The sequence below is a fragment of the Ambystoma mexicanum genome, chromosome 9 (assembly GCF_040938575.1).
Source record: "Ambystoma mexicanum isolate Mex_15411 chromosome 9, UKY_AmexF1_1, whole genome shotgun sequence".
NCBI classification, from domain to species: domain Eukaryota; kingdom Metazoa; phylum Chordata; class Amphibia; order Caudata; family Ambystomatidae; genus Ambystoma; species Ambystoma mexicanum.
This window is the reverse complement of record NC_090931.1, coordinates 97,144,921-97,166,850: the sequence shown is the minus strand read 5'-3', so window position 1 is coordinate 97,166,850 and position 21,930 is coordinate 97,144,921. Positions and strand designations below refer to the sequence as shown.

Below are 21,930 nucleotides of genomic sequence, written 5' to 3'. Positions count from 1 at the left end.
TCTAAATAAGCGCTTCAAGCTACTGTTGTCTTCCCTGTGGCTTCTGAATTACATTGTGAGGCAAACGGCAGCATGCACGTGCACGCCAAAACTCCTGTAAAGAAGCTTTTAATCTAGTGTCAATCGGTAGATCACTGTTGCCTTTTAAGTGAAAACACTTAACGTACTGCTTGTCACATGATCTAAGAACTGCAATTTCAGGGATACGCGAATCATTAATAGAAATACGTTGTTGTAGAAAGCCCGTAAGGGGTTTTTCCTTTAACTGAACATGCACACATCAAAAGTTTCAAAACACTGTTACACAGCGATTGCGCAGAGCAGCGTCTGTCTGTTTACTGTATTTCTTAAGACATTCCTTGTTTCGAGAGTAACACATCAGAGCGTAGCAGGCGCGAAACAGTGTTTAAGTCTAAGGATTAACTTCAGTTAAGGAGGTTAATCATTGCTCCAAGAATTTAAGTAAAGCTGCAAAATATTGAGTTAACATCCTCTCTACAGTTTGAAGAGGATAAACAGGTAAACCTACATCTTTAAAGGAGGGAGGAATGTTACGGGAACATTGTAAGTGATTTGATGTAACCTTGCATATTCTTTATTCCCCTCTGTAGATGTCCGTTTCATGAGAAGGAAGGATCTGTGTTATTTTCTCTACTTCCCCTTTCCCCTGGGAGTGTTAGAGCTTCAGCTGTTCATGAAACATTCAGTTGTTCTGACATCCAGAGGGATCTGTGGGGTTCAGCAGCTCCTATGGATGGAATCTTCAAGACCCGACAGATACCCTTTCTGAAGGAGGAATTCAGTATCTTGAGTTTTTTTTATTTTATCCACTTCCCCTTTCCCCCAGGAGTGTTTCGAAAGAGTAGTTGAGAGCGCAACATCTTTTTGGGTCTGCAGGGTTTGCCAGATCCCGGGGAACTTGAAGACAGGACCTGAGAGAATGAAAGGCCCACATTTTTATTTTCCGCCTGAGCTGTTATGAATCCTCCCAAGACCACAATGGAAGCCTTGGGAGACATGTTAAGGGAACTAAGAGGCAGTGCAAGCTGTCCATAGTGAGAATGGTAGCCTTAAAAGGAGGATGGAGGAGTTGATTGTTAAGGTTACCCGGATCCAGGAGGTTACAGGAGCTGGAAGACAGGGCATCTCTTCTGAACGGTCACTTTAACCCCCTGTGCTGGAGAGGGAGAATTCAGGTGTGAGTCAAGAACCAGGTATGTTAGATTAGTGAGGCCACTCTTAGTCCCTGTACCTTTGGCTCCTCCTAAGCACGTTGAGGGTGAACCCAAGAGGTTTCAGCATTTTCGGACCAAGTGTGAAGTACATTTTCTTAGTAGGCTGGGCGTTTTTTCGTCTCATACCTCTAAGGCCACTTTTAGGTTATCTTATCTTTCTGGCGAGGTGGCAAGTTGGGCAGGATTGCTAGTTAGCCAGAAGGACGCAGGATCACATGATTTCCTTTTATTTAAGGCTGGTTTTAGTAAACTCTTATCAGACGCCAGGTTTCTTTACAGAATGATGGCGACCTGTTAGATTTGAAACAAGGTAATAGAGTCCTGGTTAGTTACATCACACAGTTCAAGACCTTGGCATTAGAAAGTTAGTGGCCAGAGGAGAAGAGGGATTCATTATTCTATTGGGGGCTGAAGGAGGAACTTAAGGATGCCTTGTCAGGGATAGTCAGTAGACCCACTTCTTGTGATGCATTAATTGATCAGGTGGTTCAGTTAGATTTTTGGCAGAATGAGAGGAGAGTGGAGAGAAGAAGAGTTTTTTGGCAAAGGAAAAAAAATCCAAGAGTAGAGAGATCTAGGGCTGAGTTTGTGAACGGTGAGTTTAAATCCAGGGTTTCCAACCCTCCTGGGAGAGTTAGAGGACCTCTTACCAAGGAGGAAAATGATAAGAGACGTGCTTACAACCTGTGTCTCTACTGTGGTAGAAGTGGGCATTTTTTGAGTTAACTGCCCGAACACCCCAAAAAGATTACATTCTACGGGTATCAAGATTCAACAAGTGGCCAACTCCATTTAGTCTGCGGTGCCTCACCTTGCTATTAATGTAACCTTCTTTGTTGAGGGAAAATTAGTAGGGAATGGCCCAGTAGTCATCGATTCAGGAGAAACCGCAAACCTTATGGACTGGGGGGGGGTGGCAAAGACTAGGTATTACATTGATTAAAAAGGAATTGATTGAACATGTAAGGGCTGTAGAAGGTTCAGCACTAACCTCAGGTCTGTCCGCTCCTGAGGCTTGATCCGCAGGAGCTGCTGAGCCCCACAGTCCCCCTGGATGTGTAGTCTTCCACTGAATGGAACAGGGAAAGTCTCAACACCCCCGGGGGAAAGGGAAAGCAGATAAAATAAAAAACAGAACACAGGTCACTCCCACTCCAGACAGCCGAGCTCAACCTGCAGAGGATAGAAAGCGAGAAGTTAATTACCATGAAACTAGCTCGCTCTTTCCCAAAATTACCCAGCAAAGAATATAGCAGTACCTGCAAAGCCTTCCTGGAATTCTGGAAGACTGAAAGAATTAGTATCTCCAACTTTGGGCAGATTTTGTTTAACAATTCCTTGAACTCTTGAATAAAGAAAACCTGGTAAGTATTATACTGCTCACTGGTCTGTGAAGTCTCTGCCTTCAATGATAAATTCCATTAAAACTATTTTCCTCCAATTTCTCGAGCTCAGTAAAAGAGTTCATGAGAGTTTGAGAAAATATTCGGCTTTAATTGATTTACTGTAAGACTCTTCTCAGTGAGATTTCTAAGTTCATCAGCTCAAATAAAGAGTTCATAAGAAGTAGAAGAAACAGAACAGCAATGTTATATGTTCAATAGTCTCAGGCTTCCATTAAATCTCTAATTTTGCTCTCCATATATCATATTTAACTTTTAAAACAGTCTGCTGCTTGAGAGCGTCTCGGGCAGATAAGTGCTCAAAACATTTATCTTCGTGCATGCACGCAACCAACCGAGTCACTGCCTCTCAGAAAACGTTGCGCAGACGCTGTAACACATTTACCCAAAGAAACACTATTCCGGCCCAGCACGAGGGAATATGCGCATAATCGAGCCATTAGTCTCTTTGTGCAGGCAAGAAGTGATTTCTGCCGATGCGCTCCGAAATGGGACTCCGCATTTGCGCAGGAAACTAGCGTTCAAGCACACCGAAAGCTAGTCACTGCAAACGCGCATCGGAGCCTTCAGACCTCCGCTGTTAAGCCGATCAAGTAATTTTACTTATATTTTTGAAGAATATTACTTTTTGACACTGAGAAGCGTCGTATTAATGTCAATTAGTTTCATGTAACGGTTTAAACTAATCTTCAGTTCGAATTGCTTAACAGGCACCAGTTTATGAAATCCATACAACCTAAATACCTAACAGTCTTGGCAACAATAGCATTATAACTTGACTGAAGATTATAACTCCAGACTTGTAAAAAGATTCTCAGATTCATTAATAGTCTTTTTCTAGAAATCTAGAGTGCTGCGCCCCACCAGTTCGTCTGCATGTCTTGTCCCACGTGGATTCTTAACTTGACTGCTTTCTCACCAACCTAGAAATCTTACTGGGACTGAAATTGGGGCCTAAATCAGGGAGAAACAACTAAACAGGACCTTGTTAGAAAATGGAGGACAATGAAAGGCAGTTCGGTATTCTCCGACAGCCTCCAAGCTACTACCTCCACCAATCACCTTGTAGCTTACTCCTTACCAGTCAAAACCGAGCTTCCTGGCCACCATGATGGCTTGGGGAATCTTCCTAAGATACAATAGAAGTTAAGGCAATTGTAACGCTCACCTGATTCCCACAGAGGCGCAGGTCTGGCTTCGAGTGCTGATGCTTCTTCAATGGTGAAGCGCAGGACTCTGAAGATGGACAGGAAGGGCCCCTCTACTCTGGCTCGCAGGAATATTCCCCTGTGCGTGAAAAGGGAGTATTACCTACTGACTGAGTTATGCTCAAGCCTCCCACTCTCTTCCAACCCTCCACGATACCCTTCCACGATTCCCCGTGAAGTCTCACCTTAGGGTCAGGAAGGATGAGCTCTCCATCCTGCTTCTGATACAGGGGCGCGTTGAAACCCAGTTACTTCACTGGATTGAGGATTGTTGGAGTTCAGGGTAGCTTGACTATTCAGGTAAGGCGCTGCAAAAGTTCTGCTGCAAGTTCAAAAGTCCAGCTTAATAATAATGTTCATTGTCTTGTTGCAGCAAGCGCTAATGCTTATGTCTTTTTCCCCCTAGGAGCCGGGGTCCGGAAAATGCCTGGAAGCGGCAAGACCCGAAATGAAATGGGAATGACCCAACAGGTAAGTCTTAGAAGGAAACTGAGCTTTTCCTATTCCTTTCCTTCTCTCACCTTGTTCTTGTCTTTTTCTCTCTAGGCTCTGGGAAGTGGCTGTGGATCTGGATGATCGCTGCTGAAGATGGAAGCGTCCAGGATAGGTGAGTGAAATGCAGCGCTGCAGCGATCGTAGCGAAATGCTTTTAAAAATGATGTCTTCCTTTTCAGGATCGTCGGTGTGATGTCTTTGTGGTGCTGATTTAGCAGGTAAGGTCTTTTGTCTCCCTTTGCAGGTGACCCAGGATATTGACAGGCGTTGCTGAGGTCCAGATGCAGGAGCTGACACGGTGAGCGTCCAGCTGCGAGGAGCAGAACAACGCGAAGCGTGAGTTGCTGATCGGGTGTGGTTTAAATAGCTTTGGAAGAAGTTCCAAGTGTGTATCCTTCCACCGATCAGGTATGTATCCTTCCCCGACCACACCCGGGTGGAAAGTAGTCCCACAGGTAAAGTAGTTCCATTCAGGCCTCAAGAGGGCCTGGATGTAGCAGCATGGTCTGCATCAGGTAAGTGCACATTAAAACACTTAAACACATGTCTAGCTTTATGAGCCTGGCACCTAAGGCGCCAGGACAGGGGTCCAACATGAGCCTGGCGCCTAAGGCGCCAGGACTGCGTCCAAAGGGCCCCAGCTTGGGCCCGCTGGCACTCCCCTGGGGGGAAATGATGCCTGCCTCTGGGGTTGCTGGGTCGGACCTGGCTCCTTGGAGGTAGGCATCATGACAGTACCCCCCCTCAAGGCCCCTCCCAACGTTCTTTCCTCCGGGGGTTTTGGCTAGTTCGGAAATCTCCGGTGAAACCTTTGTACTAATCGAGGTGCGTGGACATGGTTACTAGGCTCCCACGATCTCTCCTGAGGTCCATATCCCTTCCAGTCAACAAGATAAAAGAGTTTCGACTTTACCACCTTGGAGTCTAAAATGTCTTTAACTTCGAATTCTAATTCCCCTTCAATTTGAACTGGATCTGGAGGCTTGGACAATCGGGTTCCTGGTTGTACTGGCTTCAAAAGTGATGCATGAAAAACTGGATGAATACGCATGTTGGACGGTAGATCCAGTTTAAAGGCCACTGGGTTGATTATAGCCTTGATGGGATAAGGTCCTATGAATCTGGGATTGAAGGTTCGCGGGCCCTTGAGGGGTAAATGTTTAGTTGCTAGCCATACCTGGTCTCCTACTTGATAAGGAGGAGTTTTTCTTCGGTGCAAATCAGCGTTTTCTTTATACTTTTTCTTGGCTTGCTGTAAATGACTTGCAGCTTCTTTGAAGGCTCGGGTTATTGTGGAATGCAGATGATTTACTGCGGGCATTTCCAGGGTCAGAGGTGGATCTAGGTCCGAGGATGGTGACCATACAAAGTATAAAAAGGGGTTTGTCCGGTTCCAGGATGCACTGAGTTGTTGTATGCATATTCTGCGATCCAAAGAATGTCTTTCCAATTCAACTCAGATTGGTGTAACATGCACCGAAGATATTGCTCGAGAGTCTGATTGGTTCTCTCGGTTTGTCCGTCGGTCTGGGGGTGGTGGCTGGTGGATAACCGCACATCTATTTGTGCTAATCGGCAACACTTCTTCCAAAAATGTGAGATAAATTGACTTCCACGATCCGAGACTAATACGGAAGGGAAACCATGTATGCAAACTATATTCTCTAGGAATTCCTTGGCCAAGGTGGAAGCTGAAGGCAAACCTTTTAAAGGGATAAAGTGGGCCATTTTGGAGAATAGGTCCACAATTACAAGGATTGTGTTGTAACCAGCACAAGGAGGCAGGTCGGTTATAAAGTCCATTGACAGGGTGTGCCATGGTGCCGGTGGAATATCCAAGGGTTGAAGTAGGCCGGCTGGCCTTTTCTTTTGAGCTTTGTTTTGGGCGCAAATTCCGCAAGACAGAACAAAAGACTTTATGTCTTTTCTCCAAGAAAGCCACCAGAAGTGGCGTTTGATTTTTTCCTCCGTTTTAGTGATACCAGGGTGTCCTTCCATTAAAGATTCATGATGATGGGCAATAACAAGTTCTTGCAATTCTTTACTTGGCAGAAACAACCGCTCCTGGAAATAGGGTAAGTCATCCTTAACGGTGTAATGAGGACCCTTTTGACTCCATTCCAGTAAGGTTGAAGAGTCTAGAAGTTGTTTTACTTGCGTTTGGATGTCCTCAATAGTTTGCAATGAAGTTAAGCCTAAGATTCTTTGCTCAGGTATGATGGGCACAGGTTCTAAGCTCGAATTAGGTTCTTCCATGCCAATCCGGGATAAGGCGTCCGCTTTTCCATTCTTGCAGCCAGGGCGATAGGTAATTACAAAATCAAATTCCACAAAGAATAGAGCCCATCGGAGTTGTCGTGAAGATTGAGCTTTGGCCGTCTTTAAATACTGTAAGTTTCTGTGGTCCGTAATTACGGTGATGGTGTGTCTTGCCCCGAGAAGGTAGTGACGCCAAGCCTTGAAAGCAGATTTGATGGCCAGTAACTCTTTATCAGTAATTGCGTAGTTGATTTCAGGAGGAGAACATTTTCTGGACCAGAAGGCCACTGGGTGCAGTTGGTTAGTTTTTGGGTCTCTTTGCGACAGGACAGCTCCCATGGCCGAACTGGATGCGTCGGTTTCCACAATGTACGGGAGATCTGGGTGCGGGTGCTTCAATACAGGTGCAGAGGTGAATTTGGTTTTCAGGTCCTGAAAGGCTTGTTCTGCCTCAAGAGTCCATTCGAAGCGTTCGTTTTTCTTTAGGAGAGCTGTGATGGGTTGGACTGTTCGGGAAAATTCCGGGATGAATCTTCGATAGAAATTGGCAAAGCCGAGCATGCTCTGAACTCCCTTCACCGAGCTAGGAGATGGCCATTTGAGGATGGCGTCCACCTTTCGCGAGTCCATTCGGACTCCTTGAGGTGTCAGGATGAATCCGAGAAACTCAACTTCTGTGGTATGAAAAACGCATTTTTCGAGTTTTGCAAATAGTCTGTGCTGGCGCAATTTCTCAAGAACTGCCCTAACATGTTTTCTGTGATCAGATTCTGAAGAAGAGTACACCAGGATGTCGTCAATGTAAACAATGACACAGACATCAATAAGTTCCCGAAGAACATCGTTCATAAAGTACTGAAAGGCGGCAGGTGCATTGCACAAACCGAAGGGCATCACCTGATATTCGAAGAGCCCAAACTTGGTGCGGAATGCAGTCTTCCATTCGTCGCCTTCTTTAATACGCACCAGGTGATAAGCTCCTCAGAGATCTAACTTGGTGTACACACAAGCGTCTTTCACCTGGTCGATAAGCTCAGGGATCAAGGGCAGAGGATAACGATTCTTAATCGTTATTTGATTTAGGGCGCGATAGTCTATACACGTTCTAAGGTCGCCCTCTTTTTTCGGCATGAAGAACAGAGCTGAAGAGACAGGAGACTTGGACGGGCGAATAAAACCATTGGCTAGGTACTGATCTAAATACTGACGCAAATGCAGGTTCTCAGGTTCCGTAAGAGCATAAATCCTACTACAAGGGAGTTGAGCATTGGGTACCAGATCGATTTGGCAATCATAAGACCGATGGGGAGGTAACGTGTTAGCCTGTTCTTTCTGAAAAACGTCTTGGAATTCTTGGTATTCTGACGGTAATTGTACAGGGGTGGAAGTTGCTGAGGCTAGACCCATAGCTGGATTTCTTGGATAACAAGTTGGTTCACAATCAGGAAAACTTATCTTCTTTGCTCGCCAGTCAATTCTGGGATTATGTGTTTCTAACCAAGGAATTCCAAGAATTACTTGAAATTGTGGGGCCTTGATCACATCAAACACGATTGCTTCCCGATGTCCATCCTGACCCACCAGTGTCACTTGAACAGTGGAATGCGTTACAGGACCTGAGGCTATTTCGGTTCCATCTACTGTAGCGATGACATCTTGGGTTACTTTCGGGCGGAGAGGAAGCTTATTCCTGGAAGCCAATTCACGGTCTATGTAATTTCCAATAGCTCCACTGTCGATGTATGCTTTTATAGCATGCAACTGCTGAGGCTGTTTTGGGTCCACGAGCACCATTGGCATGACAAAATGCGAGGTCAAAGAGTTCGTTTTCAAGCTCGGCAAGCGGACCCCTACGCTTGTCGGGCTAGGTCGTTTCCCGAATCAGGTGTCAATAATTCGTTATCAGTAGCTCCAACCACCTTCCTAGGTGGTTTAACTGGACAATTTCGAAGAAAGTGACCGGAAGTCCCGCAATACAGACAAAGTTGCATTTGCCGCCTTCTCTCTCGTTCTTTCTGCGTTAATGGTCCTTTAACACCAGCGATTTGCATAGGTTCGGATACGTCGGTACTCTTGGAGTTAGCGTGGGTTTTGATAGGTATTCGGGTTTCGTACTTGAACCGATCTGCTTTTCTATTTTGAAGTCTGTGATCAAGTTGAACCACCAAGTCTATGTAGTCTGCGCAGACCTGGGGTGGGTTTACTATCTGAGCTAGAACATCCTTAAGCTCTCCGCGCAGGCCTCGATGAAACAATGAGATCCTTTTGTTTTCTGGCCATCCAGTTTCCACAACCAGTCTGTTAAAGGTGGCAATGTAGGGCAGAAGATGCTGATTACCTTGTCGTAAGGATAGCAGTTCGTTATCAAGGGCCTGTCCGAGAGTGTCGAGCGAACAATCTTTCCATGCTGGCCTGGAAGCCCTGAAAATTCTGGAGAATGGGATCATCCTGATTTACCAATACAATAGACCAATCGGCAGCACTGCCACTGAGGTAAGATAGTATAAAGGCTACCTTGGGCTGGTCGTTAGGGAAGGCTCCGGGTCTGCATAGAAAGTGTAAACGACATTGGTTCATAAAGACGGCATATTTCTTGGGATCCCCCGCAAAACGTTCAGGCGGGGCCAAAGGCATGTGTCCAGGTAGATTGATTTGTACCGGGTTATTCAAACCCATTGATGTGGAAATGTCTCCGGAATTAGGTAAAGGAGTGTGCCCTGCCTGGGCCTGTAATAACCTTTTGGCTAGGTCATCTGTTCTTTCCTTGGATAGGATCAGTTCTCTTTTGAGAGCGTTAGTCTCCTGGCGGGCTGAATGCACCTCTGCCCGTAATTCCCCCAAAAGCTGGGCCAGCTGGTCAGTCTCGGAAGTCTCCATAGCGCCCGGGGCTTCGAGTGCTGATGCTTCTTCAATGGTGAAGCGCAGGACTCTGAAGATGGACAGGAAGGGCCCCTCTACTCTGGCTTCTCTGGCTCGCAGGAATATTCCCCTGTGCGTGAAAAGGGAGTATTACCTACTGACTGAGTTATGCTCAAGCCTCCCACTCTCTTCCAACCCTCCACGATACCCTTCCACGATTCCCCGTGAAGTCTCATCTTAGGGTCAGGAAGGATGAGCTCTCCATCCTGCTTCTGATACAGGGGCGCGTTGAAACCCAGTTACTTCACTGGATTGAGGATTGATGGAGTTCAGGGTAGCTTGACTATTCAGGTAAGGCGCTGCAAAAGTTCTGCTGCAAGTTCAAAAGTCCAGCTTAATAATAATGTTCATTGTCTTGTTGCAGCAAGCGCTAATGCTTATGTCTTTTTCCCCTTAGGGGCCGGGGTTCGGAATGCTGGAGATATGGCGCCGACCCGAAGTGAAACGTGCAGTTCCAGTAAATGACAGGTAAGTTCTGGATGAGCGCTCAGGTAATGTCTTTGCATTTGCTCATTCAATGTCTGTCTTTTTTCCCCATAGGGGCCGGGGTCCGGAAAATGCCTGGAAGCGGCAAGACCTGAAATGAAATGGGAATGACCCAACAGGTAAGTCTTAGAAGGAAACTGAGCTTTTCCTATTCCATTCCTTCTCTCACCTTGTTCTTGTCTTTTTCTCTCTAGGCTCTGGGAAGTGGCTGTGGATCCGGATGATCGCTGCTGAAGATGGAAGCGTCCAGGATAGGTGAGTGAAATGCAGCGCTGCAGCGATCGTAGCGAAATGCTTTTAAAAATGATGTCTTCCTTTTCAGGATCGTCGGTGTGATGTCTCTGTGTTGCTGATTTAGCAGGTAAGGTCTTTTGTCTCCCTTTGCAGGTGACCCAGGATACTGACAGGCGTGGCTGAGGTCCAGATGCAGGAGCTGACACGGTGAGCGTCCAGCTGCGAGGAGCAGAACAACGCGAAGCGTGAGTTGCTGATCGGGTGTGGTTTAAATAGCTTTGGGAGAAGTTCCAAGTGTGTATCCTTCCACCGATCAGGTATGTATCCTTCCCCGACCACAACCGGGTGGAAAGTAGTCCCACAGGTAAAGTAGTTCCATTCAGGCCTCAAGAGGGCCTGGATGTAGCAGCATGGTCTGCATCAGGTAAGTGCACATTAAAACACTTGAACACATGTCTAGCTTTATGAGCCTGGCGCCTAAGGCGCCAGGACAGGGGTCCAACATGAGCCTGGCGCCTAGGGCGCCAGGACTGCATCCAAAGGGCCCCAGCTTGGGCCCGCTGGCACTCCCGTGGGGGAAATGATGCCTGCCTCTGGGGTTGCTGGGTCGGACCTGGCTCCTTGGAGGTAGGCATCATGACAGCAATTAAAATAATAAAATTGTCTCCATTAAGTATCTGACAATTTATTGTAAGGAATCTATAGTAAGAATGATGAGTGGTTGGCTCTAGGTATGGAAATGACCTTGCTAGGCTCTGTATTCTTGGTTGAAAAAGCAGTTTGCAAGATCACAGGTAACGCGTTTGAGGTTTAGCCAAACACCTCATTTGCTGAGTAGGATAAAGGGGGGTTCGTTCCTGGCTATCTTGCTTGGTGGGTTTGAAAGAATGGTTCTTGTTGTCAGCCATGCACGGACATAGCAGGACACCCATCGCGGGCTATACAAGGCCCAACCGGAGCCAATGCAACAGCAGCGTGAGCACCAGACACCCCAACCAGGACCCCACAGGGCGCTACAAGACAGTACCAATAGCCTTGATAAAGACCCTCGGGTCGAAACAGGTGTCGACTGACAAGGGGACCAAGAACCCCCAATGCACTATATGTATATAACATAAACCAATCACTTGCACAAATAAAAGCGAATCACATCGCAGTAAAAACGTGTAAGAACCATTCTTTCAAACCCACCAAGCTAGATAGCCAGGAACGAACCCCCTTTCATCTATAGTAAGAACCTACAATCCCAAAACTACTTCCCCACCTTAAAGTAAAACCTGACAACTTAGTCTGCGGTGCCTCACCTTGCTATTAATGTATCCTTTATTGACGGAAAATTAGTAGGCAATGGCCCAGTAGTCATCGATTCAAGAGAAACAGCAAACTTTATGGACTGGGGGGGTGCCAAAGACTAAGTATTCCATTGATTCAAAAGGAATTGATTGAACAGGTAAGGGCTTTGGATGGTTCGGCGCTAACCTCATGTCAGATTACTCATGAGACAATTTAAATGACTATGACAGAGTCAAGCAGCAGAGATCGTTTTTGAGCTCATTGATGCGCCTCTATTGAAGATTATCTTGGGAATGCTGTGGCTTACTTTGCACAATCCACAAATTGACTGGGGGAGGCAGGTGGCAGACAAACTCAGAATTTTGCAAGGAACATTGTTTGATGACTTGCATCTTAAACTTCCCTGAGAGATTAAGTGAGATAGCAGTTCTTGGTGTGGCAGAATGACGATTCCAGTCTTCAATACACTCTATTGGGGCTGTGGTGGGGGAATTACCTGAATGTTATAAGGAGTTTTGGGATGTTTTTGACGAAGCAGAGGTTGGTGAACTTCCCCCCCTCATAGATCTTTTGATTGTAAAATGTAATTGGAGCCGGGGCTAGTTTACCCTGTAGCAGAGTATATGCTCTAACTGAAAAAGAAAACTATTACCTAAGGGAATACCTGGCAGAGACCTTTGCTAAGAAATTCTCAGTCTCTGGCAGCATCTCCATTTTTTTGTTCCTAAGAAGGAGGAAACTCTTAGGACTTTTATTGACTACCAAGCAATCAATAAGGGAACCATAAAGAATAGGTACCCTGTTCCATTAAATTCTGTGACGCTAGATCAGGTACAGCGGGAGACAGGGGTTGGGGGATGGAGGTGGGGGGAAATTTTGTTCAAACTACACCTTAGAGGAGCATATCATTTGGTAAGACTCAGGGAAGATGATGAATGGAAGACAGCTTTCAAGACTCGATTTGGGTTGTACGAATATCCATGCATTCCAATATTTCATCAATGAGGTCCTTTGCGATTTCTTAGATATTTTTGTGGTCGTTTATATAGACGATATTTACATTTTTTCTCAGAGTCTGGAGCAACATCAGAATCATGTCAGAGTAGTATTACAGTAATTAAGGGAGAACCATCTCTTTGTTAAGTTGGAGAATAGTCTGTTTCCCACTGAGACTGTGGAATTCGTTTGATTTGTGATTTCCCCAAAGGGATTGGAAATGGACTAAGAAAATTGAGGCAGGTGAATTGGCCATCTCCAACCAAGGTGAAGGAAGTGCAATGTTTTTTAGGCTTTGCAAGCCTCTATCTAAGATTTATCGAGGGGTTCTCACAAATAATTACTGACATCACTAAACTTCTCAAGAAGGGGGTGATGTTTGTTTGGAATTCTGAAGCTGAGCAGGCTTTTCAAATTCTTAAGGATCAATTTACTTTAGGTCTGATTTTACTTCACCCGGATCCTGATAAACAATTTTCTGTGGAAGCAGACGCTTCAAATTTGGCCATCGGGGCGGTTCTATTTCAGAGATAGAAGACCGCTGGTCAGTTGCACCCTGTAGCTTTTTTCTCGAAGAAGTTTTCTTCGGCTGAGGTTAACTATACTATTATGGATCGAGAACTTTTGGCAAAAAGTCAGCTTTTGGGGAATGGCGCCACTATTTACAAGGTGCAAGACATACTGTTACCGTACTAACTGATCATCGAAATCTACTTTTATTATTATCATTTTTTATCTTTTTTTTATTTTTTAAATCGACCAAGACATTAACCCCAAGACAGTTAAGATGGTCTTTGTTTTTTGCAGAATATGATTTTTTGGTGACACTAAAACTGGGGAGATTGAATGGGAAAGCAGATGCCTTGTCACAACAATTTCCTGGATGTGAACAGGAGATGAAGTTCTACCCGAAACCTTTATTGGCCCTAGAAAGTTGTTTTGGCTGGAGCCCTGGGCGATGAAGGTCTGTTCAAGGAGATTCAAAGGGACACGAGTCTGCAAGAGCTGGAAGATTGGGTACATCTAGAGCCGGCCAGAAAATCAAAGATGGATTACCTTTCAAGACAAAGTTTTTTTTATTTAATTTTTTTAATCATTTTTATTGATTTTTACAAACAACAAACACCAAAACGCATCTGACAGTGCAAATAATTAGTTGGAAACATCGTATAACTTGATGTAATTTTACACTGCCATCCTCCTACCCCCTCCCTTAACCCAAGCTTACCCCCTTACGCCCTCAGTTATTATTCCTCCGGGTGCACTTCTCTTTCCGTGCTCTCAGAGGTGTTGTGTTCACTTGGACTGGTCTGTGCGGGCCCAGTTAGTGTGGCCGGAAGTTGTCTCGAGGCCGTCAGCGATCCCACTTCCCCATCTTCCCCTCTGTTGGCCGCTTCATACCATACAGCCGTATCAGCTTAGGCCCATTTCTGGAGATCATGCCACCACGCTCCTAATCTGGGTCTATGGCACGCTTGCCATCCGATGGCTATTCTGCGTTTGGCCAGAATGTAGGCCAAGTCCTTGAGTTTGCTAACATGTTTCAGGTTCCATGGTCTAGTGAATCCTCCCACCATGCATGCCCATACAGATTCCACATCTAGCGTAATACCTTTCTCAATTAAGCGATGGGAGACCTCCCCCCCAGAATTTCCTAATCTCTTTTCAAGACACAAAGTTATTCCTTGTATCAGAGACTCTTCGAGAGAAGATCCCAAAGGAGTGCCATGCGGCCCTCCAGTCTGCACACCCTGGTTTTTAAAACCCATTGGAGCTTGTAAGCAGAAGTTTTTGGTGGAAGTCAATGCGTGAAAATACTTTAAATTTTGTTTAAACTTGTGAAGTCTGTGCATGTTCTAAGGTCCTGGGAGGAAGGCTGGTAGGTCTGTTAGCACCACTTCCTATTACACTTCATCCCTGGCACACAATATCTCTGGACTTCATTGTGGACCTTCCAATTGACCAAGGCTGTTCTTCTGTGTTGGTAGTGATAGACACATTTACTCAAGAGGGGCATTTTATCCCCATTAATGGAGAGGTCTCGGCAGAGCGGTTAGCTCAGAACATTTCTCAGGGTATAGTCAGATTACATGGATTGCCCAGTTAAGTTTTGGAGGGCGTTTTGTAAGAATTCATGGTATCTTCGGGATATCATCCAGAAACTAATTGTCAAGTTGAAAGGGTTAATCAAGAGTTGGAGAAATATTTGAGATGTTCTTTACAATCTGAGAACAGTTGGGTTGATTTGGGTAGCTGAGTTTGCCTACCATAATTCCATAAAGATTCCACGTCCATGTCCCTCTTCTTTTGGTCGAGGGGGTTTCATCCTAGATTTTTACGAGAACAAGTTGAAGGGGAAAATGTCAATCGAGCTGTAGAGGAGAGGTTGCAGGCCATGAGAAGTAACTTCGAACAGGCTTTGAAGGCTCTTCAGGTGAGCAAGAATAGCTAGAAGAGATTTGCTGATGGTAAGCAAAAAACATAGTCCGACATATCATATTGGGGATAAGGTTTGGTTATCTACTAAGCATCTGAGAATTAAAGGAAGAAACAAATTCAGTCCTCGATACATGGGGCCTTTTGGAGTGGAGAAGGTTATTAACCCTGTAGCAGTCAGGCTGTGTTTACCCTCTGGTCGGAAAGTACATCCCACCTTTCATGTTAGTCAGTTGTAACCTTTGATTAAGGGGACCAGATTAGATGTTCCTCCCAAGTCAACTCTATTTGAAGACCAATATGAGGAATTCGAGGTTAAAGCAACACTTGATTCCTCGAAGGTTGGGCGAAAGGTTCAATATCCGATTGATAGGAAGGGTTTTGGACTGGTGGATCATTCATGGGAGGCGGCAGGGGATGTTCATGCTCTGCTATTTGTAGCTACGGTCCATTGGAAATATGCATGCAAACCAGGTCCTGTGGGCAGGATTTAGGCGAGGGGGTGCAGTCAGGTTTCCCCGTTTCGTGGCCTGCATCATACATGTTTCTTTGTGTACTCTGGGAAATGTATCATATTAATGTAATCCTTCTATGTTGGCTAGGCCTTGACTTGTCCGATTCAGAATGCTGGAGTGTTCCCAAGTGTCAAAGGTCCAGATTCCTGATGGGATGAGAGATGACCAAGGACTAAGCTTCAATATTCTAAACTGCCTTTCATTTTCATCTGTCCATGGCATAAGTCCAGTTTTGTTTGAACCCCAATTGTGGGCCTTATTTACATGACCAGGGAGGAAGAACTTGTTGAAAACTCCTAAGGAGAAACAGGATTTCGTTTGGAATAGAAGAAGATTGCTTCATGAAAGATGTACTAGCCAAAGTGAAAATGTAAAGACTCAAGAAGTAATATAAATTACAATTTCCAGTGGTTAAAGCCTTAAATAGTTTTAATTTTCCATAGTCTGCTCTCCGGAGTGTTTATTGTTGACAGAATTAGTCTAGTGAAGAGTTCTGGATTCATTAGAAACTTGCTTTAACAGTTTTTGACACTGCGCATGTGCTTGAAATGTTCACAGTAGCAGTGAATCGGAGCATTACGCAGTAAGCGTAGTTAAGGAATTGGCGTAGAGACTTTATTTCCTGTTTTCATATTTTTTCCTGCACGGTTACGTCGGATTCCAAGTTTGAAGGTGCGCAGGGACTCTGGATCCTGATTTCTTCCGCCGTGCTACTTTACCAATTGTAAGCAGTGGAAGTGAGTTTTCTTTGTCGGGCCCAGCATCGGCAAAAGGTAGGAGGTTGTTGAGGTGATTTCCTTATTGGAGGTGAGAGAAGCAGTTCCCGCATTGAAGGTGAGAGGCGCGTTAGCATTTATGGTGTGCCGACTGAAAATAATAGAAATCCTTTTGACTAGCGTTTTTTACACAGAGACTGTTCAGGCATTTTAAACAGGAGATACTACTTGTTCCTGAAATTAAAGAGGGGTTTACAATTCTTCCCAACAAGAAACCCAGTTAAATAGTTAACATAAAAAGACATTTGAGTTAAAGACTATGACTGGAAACTATTCAGTTTTCTGAAATGCATTAGCAGTAGAATGCATTCTGCTTTTTGCTTTTGAAAAAGACTTCCTAAGAAAACAATTTCAAGCGTGTTTGTTCCAAAAGAAAATATGGGGAGGGCTAAAGACTAAAAAAGTATACAATTAATCGCAGCAACGGTAATGTGTCATGTTGAACGTTTGACAAGAATTTTTGTTCGAAAAGGTTTCCACGTCAAGTGAAGAAGTAAGCATATTCTTGTTGAAGTTGTATAAGCTATTGCATTGCATATGTTAAAGCTTTCCTCTCATGTTTTCCTTTGTAACAAATTATACGGAATTCAGTCAACAGATAACATGTCAGCACTATAAAAGTTTACATTGCACAGGTAACAGTGTTGATGTTCGACACTGGTGACAAAGAAGGTAGTGGACACTACTGTGTTTCAACCAGAGAAAAGCTGTAGAATGAAGCTTGCAAGTGGTTGGCCTTCATCAGGACGATAGAACAGGTTGGAGGAAAAGAGTATCCTTGTGGTCTCGTGTGCGGGACTGCGCTACTGTGGGGGGCTTGTGAGCTGATCTTCTCTTCCAAATGTAGGAGATTGGTACCACTTGTATTGCTTAGTGGAATCTGGTATGCCTGGGTTCTGTGTTCCAGGCTATTGTTCTAGAGCTACTGGTCTTTAGGTCCAGTTATTCGATCTGGAGGTAATGGGCTTCAAAGTAGGCCAATATATTGTGTCAGACGTTCCCGATGGAGCATTGGTAATGGCTTCCTCAATGTCTGTGCCTCTAGCTTTAGAAGGTGCGCATTCCCTCAATACTCCAGTCTAAGGTTCAGTTGCGCTGCTTAGGCCTCGCATCCCACACCACCCATCCATAATGTGATAAATCAAGGATATTTCCACAAGATATAATGATTGCACCAATAGAAATGTGAGAAATTAAAGGTCAAATTAGGAAAGTACCACAAACAATATTTTTGGAATGGGTTAGCAGTTAATTCAGCATGCCCTGTGTAGCTATTGTGGCACAGCTTGATATACCTAATCAAAACTCAGTCTCATACCTGGGCAAGCGCAGGGTCTGTGTACATCTGCTCAATAGCCTGGGTAGTTTCATCGATGCAGTTCTTTAGATCTGTGGATAAGAAAGCACATGATAACCGATACATAAATACAACATACACCATGAGAGAGAGTTCATTATAACTCTTCAGAAAGCAGTTAGTCATAGTCTGTCCAAAAAAGAACTGTACACTTTGTGAGTAGTGATTTTCTTTCTCACGCAAATGCGTCAGGTTTTCTGTATCCCTAGCAGAGGCTACCGGAAATCCCACAGACCCCGCCCTGGCTGACTAGCGCACGGCTGGTAATTACATCTGCACACACGATACTCGGCGGGGATAGGGGGGTTGCATGTTGCAGGGAGTGGCTTACAAAATAAACAGACTGCAACTCCTCAATTACATCTTCTACCATTTTCTGTTTTTCTTCTATTCCTTGGAGATCTGTAAACACACCCACACACAGGTTACCCGTTACCAACACATATATCCTTCCTTCCAGACTACTCCATCCACCTCCAAACCACCTTAATTATCCGACCACCACTGCTATCAACTAAAGTGTATAAGGCTTCAGAAATGATGTACACTTCAAATTGTGTTCCAGAAGTTTTATTTCTGTTTCCATTTTTCAAAATGCAGATGGTTTCCTTTTGCTCTCTCCATGTTTTCCTAAGAACTATAAGAATCAAAAAATGAATCCTAAACTATACTCCTTACTAAACAAATATTCTTCTATTCTAAACTATCATAATATTAAATAGTATGCGTAGTTAGACTTTTTAAAGGTTTACATTTACTAGTTCTCTGTATAAGCAAATCTCTTCAGTCTTAGCTTCACCACGGACTTACTTAGCAATCCGGGAAGAAACACAGGGTAACGCGCGTCGATCTGCGCTCATACATGGTGAAAATTATAACGGACCATCCGCACAGCCGCATCCACAATTTGCACATCAGCCGATGTGCTCTTCTCTTCATGCCTAACTCTGCACTCCCACCAACTGTCTCTGGCAGTTCTCACTGTACGTGCCCCTCAAAAGGACATGGCAAGAGATCGTTTTCTCCAGCATTTGTCAAGGCTCACAAACACTTAACGATAACTTGAGAAATCCTTTATTTTATTTTTTTTAACAATTTTTATTATTTTATTAACACCACACCAAACATTACAAACATTGCATATGAATTTTGCTTCATTATGTTCACTCATTGTGCATCGCCGTCCTCCCCCCTCCCACCCCATTAACTCAAACCCCTGTTTCAATGCCACCAGCTTCCATGTCAAGACACATATCCTACTCAATGTGCCCTCCTCGTGTCCTCTTCATTAAGATCCGCCTGGGGGGTCCTGCCATTGTGGCCACCAGTTGCCTCCATGCTATCGGGGGTCCTGCTTCTTCCTCCCTTCCTCTACTGATTGCTTCATACCAAGCTGCCGTTTGCGTCTGTCCACTTAAGGAGGTCCGCCCACCACGTCTCTATTCTGGGGCGTTGGACAGCCTTTCAGCTCATTGCGATTCTCCGTTTGGGCAGGATGTAGGCCAGATCTTTCATTTTACTAATGTGCTTCAGGTTGCGTGGTCTGGCAAACACCCCCAGCATGCATGCCCATACTGACTCCACCTCCAGTATGATCCCCTTTTCTGCTAGGCGTAGTTTAACCTCTGTCCAGAATCTACCCACCTCTGGGCAAGCCGAAAACATGTGCATCAACCCAGCTTCCACCTCCCCGCACCGTGGGCATTTTTGTACTGCTGAGTTTCCAAACCTGGCGATCCTACTAGGGGTCATATATGCCCTATGGGTGACGTATAGCTGTATCTGCTGTAGCCTTGCGTTACGGGACACCTTCTTGTGGTACCTTTGAATTCTAACCCATTGTCCATCCAGCATAGGTTCTCCCACCTCCTCCTCCCAGTCTCGCCTTAGTTGGAGCACATCTTTGCCCACCCTGGTCATCAGTAATTCGTATATGAGGGATATTTCGTGCCCACCCTCCGAGATATCATACATCGTCTCAATAACCATATCAGGTTGCTCAGCCAGCACCTCCGCAGGCCACCTTTCCCGCACCCATTTGATGACTCTTGTATAGGTAATATGTTGGCCTATGTGCACCCCGGTGTCTTCCATCAGCCTCCTGAAGTCTAGTGCCGCCCCCTCTTGCCATACATCACAGAGGGTCACAAGGCTCATCGGTTCCCAATATTTACGGATCCCTATTGTTATTTGCGAGTCCTCCCCACATAACGCTACTAACGGCACCTGCAGGGAGCATGGGGTCGGGTTTCCCACCAACTGACACATTTTGTTCCATATTTCCCAGCCCAGTTTCAACAGTCTCGCCCTTCGCTGCAACTTGGATTTGGGCAACCATACCACCTCTCTCAAAAAAAGGGGGCAGTGTCCTTGTACAAAAGCCTGGTTTCAGCTGTCTCCTCTTCGGACAACCATCTAGCCACATACTGAAGCTGCTCCGCCAGGTAGTATAGCTCGAAATTCGGTAGGTTTATACCCCCTTGTCACACGGGTTTTGTAGCTTCCATAGGGCCACCCAATTTCTGGAGTTGTGCCAAATAAAGCCCCTGCATAAGCTGTTGAGTTTCACAAAAAAACGCTTGGGGAGCATGTATGGAATGTTCATAAAAAAAGTGCAGCAGTCTCGGCAGGAGCACCATCTTGATCAGCGCCTCCCTACCCAACATGGCCAGAGGCAGCCTGGACCTTTTCTTAATGCCTGCCACTGCCCGCTCCGTATTGTGCTCGTGTTTATCCCCGGCTGAGTGGTATATGTCGATACCCAAGTATCGAAATGTCCTAGTCTGCCAGGGTATCGGCAGGACCGGTAGGTGCTTCTGCGGGGCCCTCCTGTATCTCCCTAAGGGGAACATGCTTGATTTCTTGGGGTTTACCGCTATGCCCGAGAGGGTGCCGTATCGTTCCATCACCTCCAAGACATATTGCAAGTTTTCTTCTGGGAAGCGCAGGTACAGCAGGATGTCATCCGCATACAGTGATGTAAGGTGCCTCCCTTCCTTCGTGGGGATACCGATCTCCACATACTGTTGTCTGAGGCAGATTGCCAGTAGCTCCAGAGCGAGGATGCACAACATGGGCGACCAGGGGCAGCCCTGTCTTGTGCCCCTACTAAGTTGCCATTTGTCAGATTATTGCGCCGGTTTTAGCCCAGGCGATTGGGGAGCTGTATATCATTTTGACCCACCTCAGGTACCCTGGCCCCATTCCATATTCCCTCAACGTCGCCAGCAACCATGGCCACCTCACAGTCGAATGCCTTGATGGCATCCAACGAGAGTATCGCCATTTCGCCTGGGTCCCCCCCCTTCTGTGTGCTCAATTATGTGGTGGAGTCTTCTGTGATTGTCCGTTATATTCCTACCTGGGACGGACCCTGTTTGATCGGGGTGTACCAGTTTGCCTATAACACGTTTCAGCCTGTTTGCCAACGTGGCCGTAAGGATCTTACTGTCTTGGTTGAGCATTGACAGGGGTCGGAATGATCTGCAGTCCGTGCTCTGCTTGCCTGGTTTTAAGAGTCGGATGATCACCGCCTCCCTAAGAGACTCAGGTAGCCTCCCTTGTTCAAACGCCTCGTTTAGCATGGCGAGCAGCGGGGGAAGCACCTCCTGCTTTGACGTCTTGTAAAATTCACTTGGGAGCCCATCCGACCTCAGAGCCTTACACGTGGGTAGGTGCTGTATCACTGTCTCTAGTTCATTAAGTGTGATTGGGGCGTCCAGGTCCTCCTGCTCCTGGTCATTCAGCTTCGGCAATCCTATGTCCTCCAAAGTCTCCTGAGTCTCCTGCCCCATCTCCTCCCCCATGTCCTCATATAGGAGTCTATAGAATCTGAGAAACCCCTCATTGACTCCTTCTTGGGTATTCCAGGTCTGACCTTCACCCTTTAACTCCCTGATCACTGGGCGTGGCGTTTCATTTTTGTATAGCCAAGCCAGCAGCCTTCCCGGTTTATCTCCCCCCGCGTGTTGCCTCATAATGTATTTTTTATAGTTTAACATACAGAATCTGTCACAGTGCTCTCTGCTAGTTTGTTGCAGTAGGTTCGTCCTTGCGATATCTTCCTGCGAGGTGCTCCCCTTCTGTATTATTCCTTCCAGCTCCTTCTCTGTCTCCTGTAGCTCTCGCTCTATGCCCCCTTGGAGCCCTCTAGACTTGGATATGGCTGCGCCCCGTACTTCCACTTTGAACGCCTCTCATAGGGTTCCCTCCGACTGCACACTACCTGTATTAATGTCAAAATACTCAGTAATTGCCTCCCTTAAACCCTCTCGGAATCCCGAGTCCTGCAAGGCTTCAGCTCCGAGTTTCCACGTCG

General features: G+C 45.6%; 1 protein-coding gene across 4 annotated transcripts in view; it reads right to left on the bottom strand.

Moving 5' to 3' along the window:
- USP28 (ubiquitin specific peptidase 28) overlaps positions 1-21,930 on the bottom strand; it is a 977,853-nt gene that overhangs the window by 484,392 nt on the left and 471,531 nt on the right. For all 4 annotated transcript variants that reach the window (XM_069614230.1, XM_069614233.1, XM_069614232.1 and 1 more), the window contains exon 15: positions 17,574-17,644. In XM_069614230.1, the coding sequence (XP_069470331.1) occupies positions 17,574-17,644 (71 nt within the window). The remainder of the gene's footprint in view (positions 1-17,573; positions 17,645-21,930) is intronic.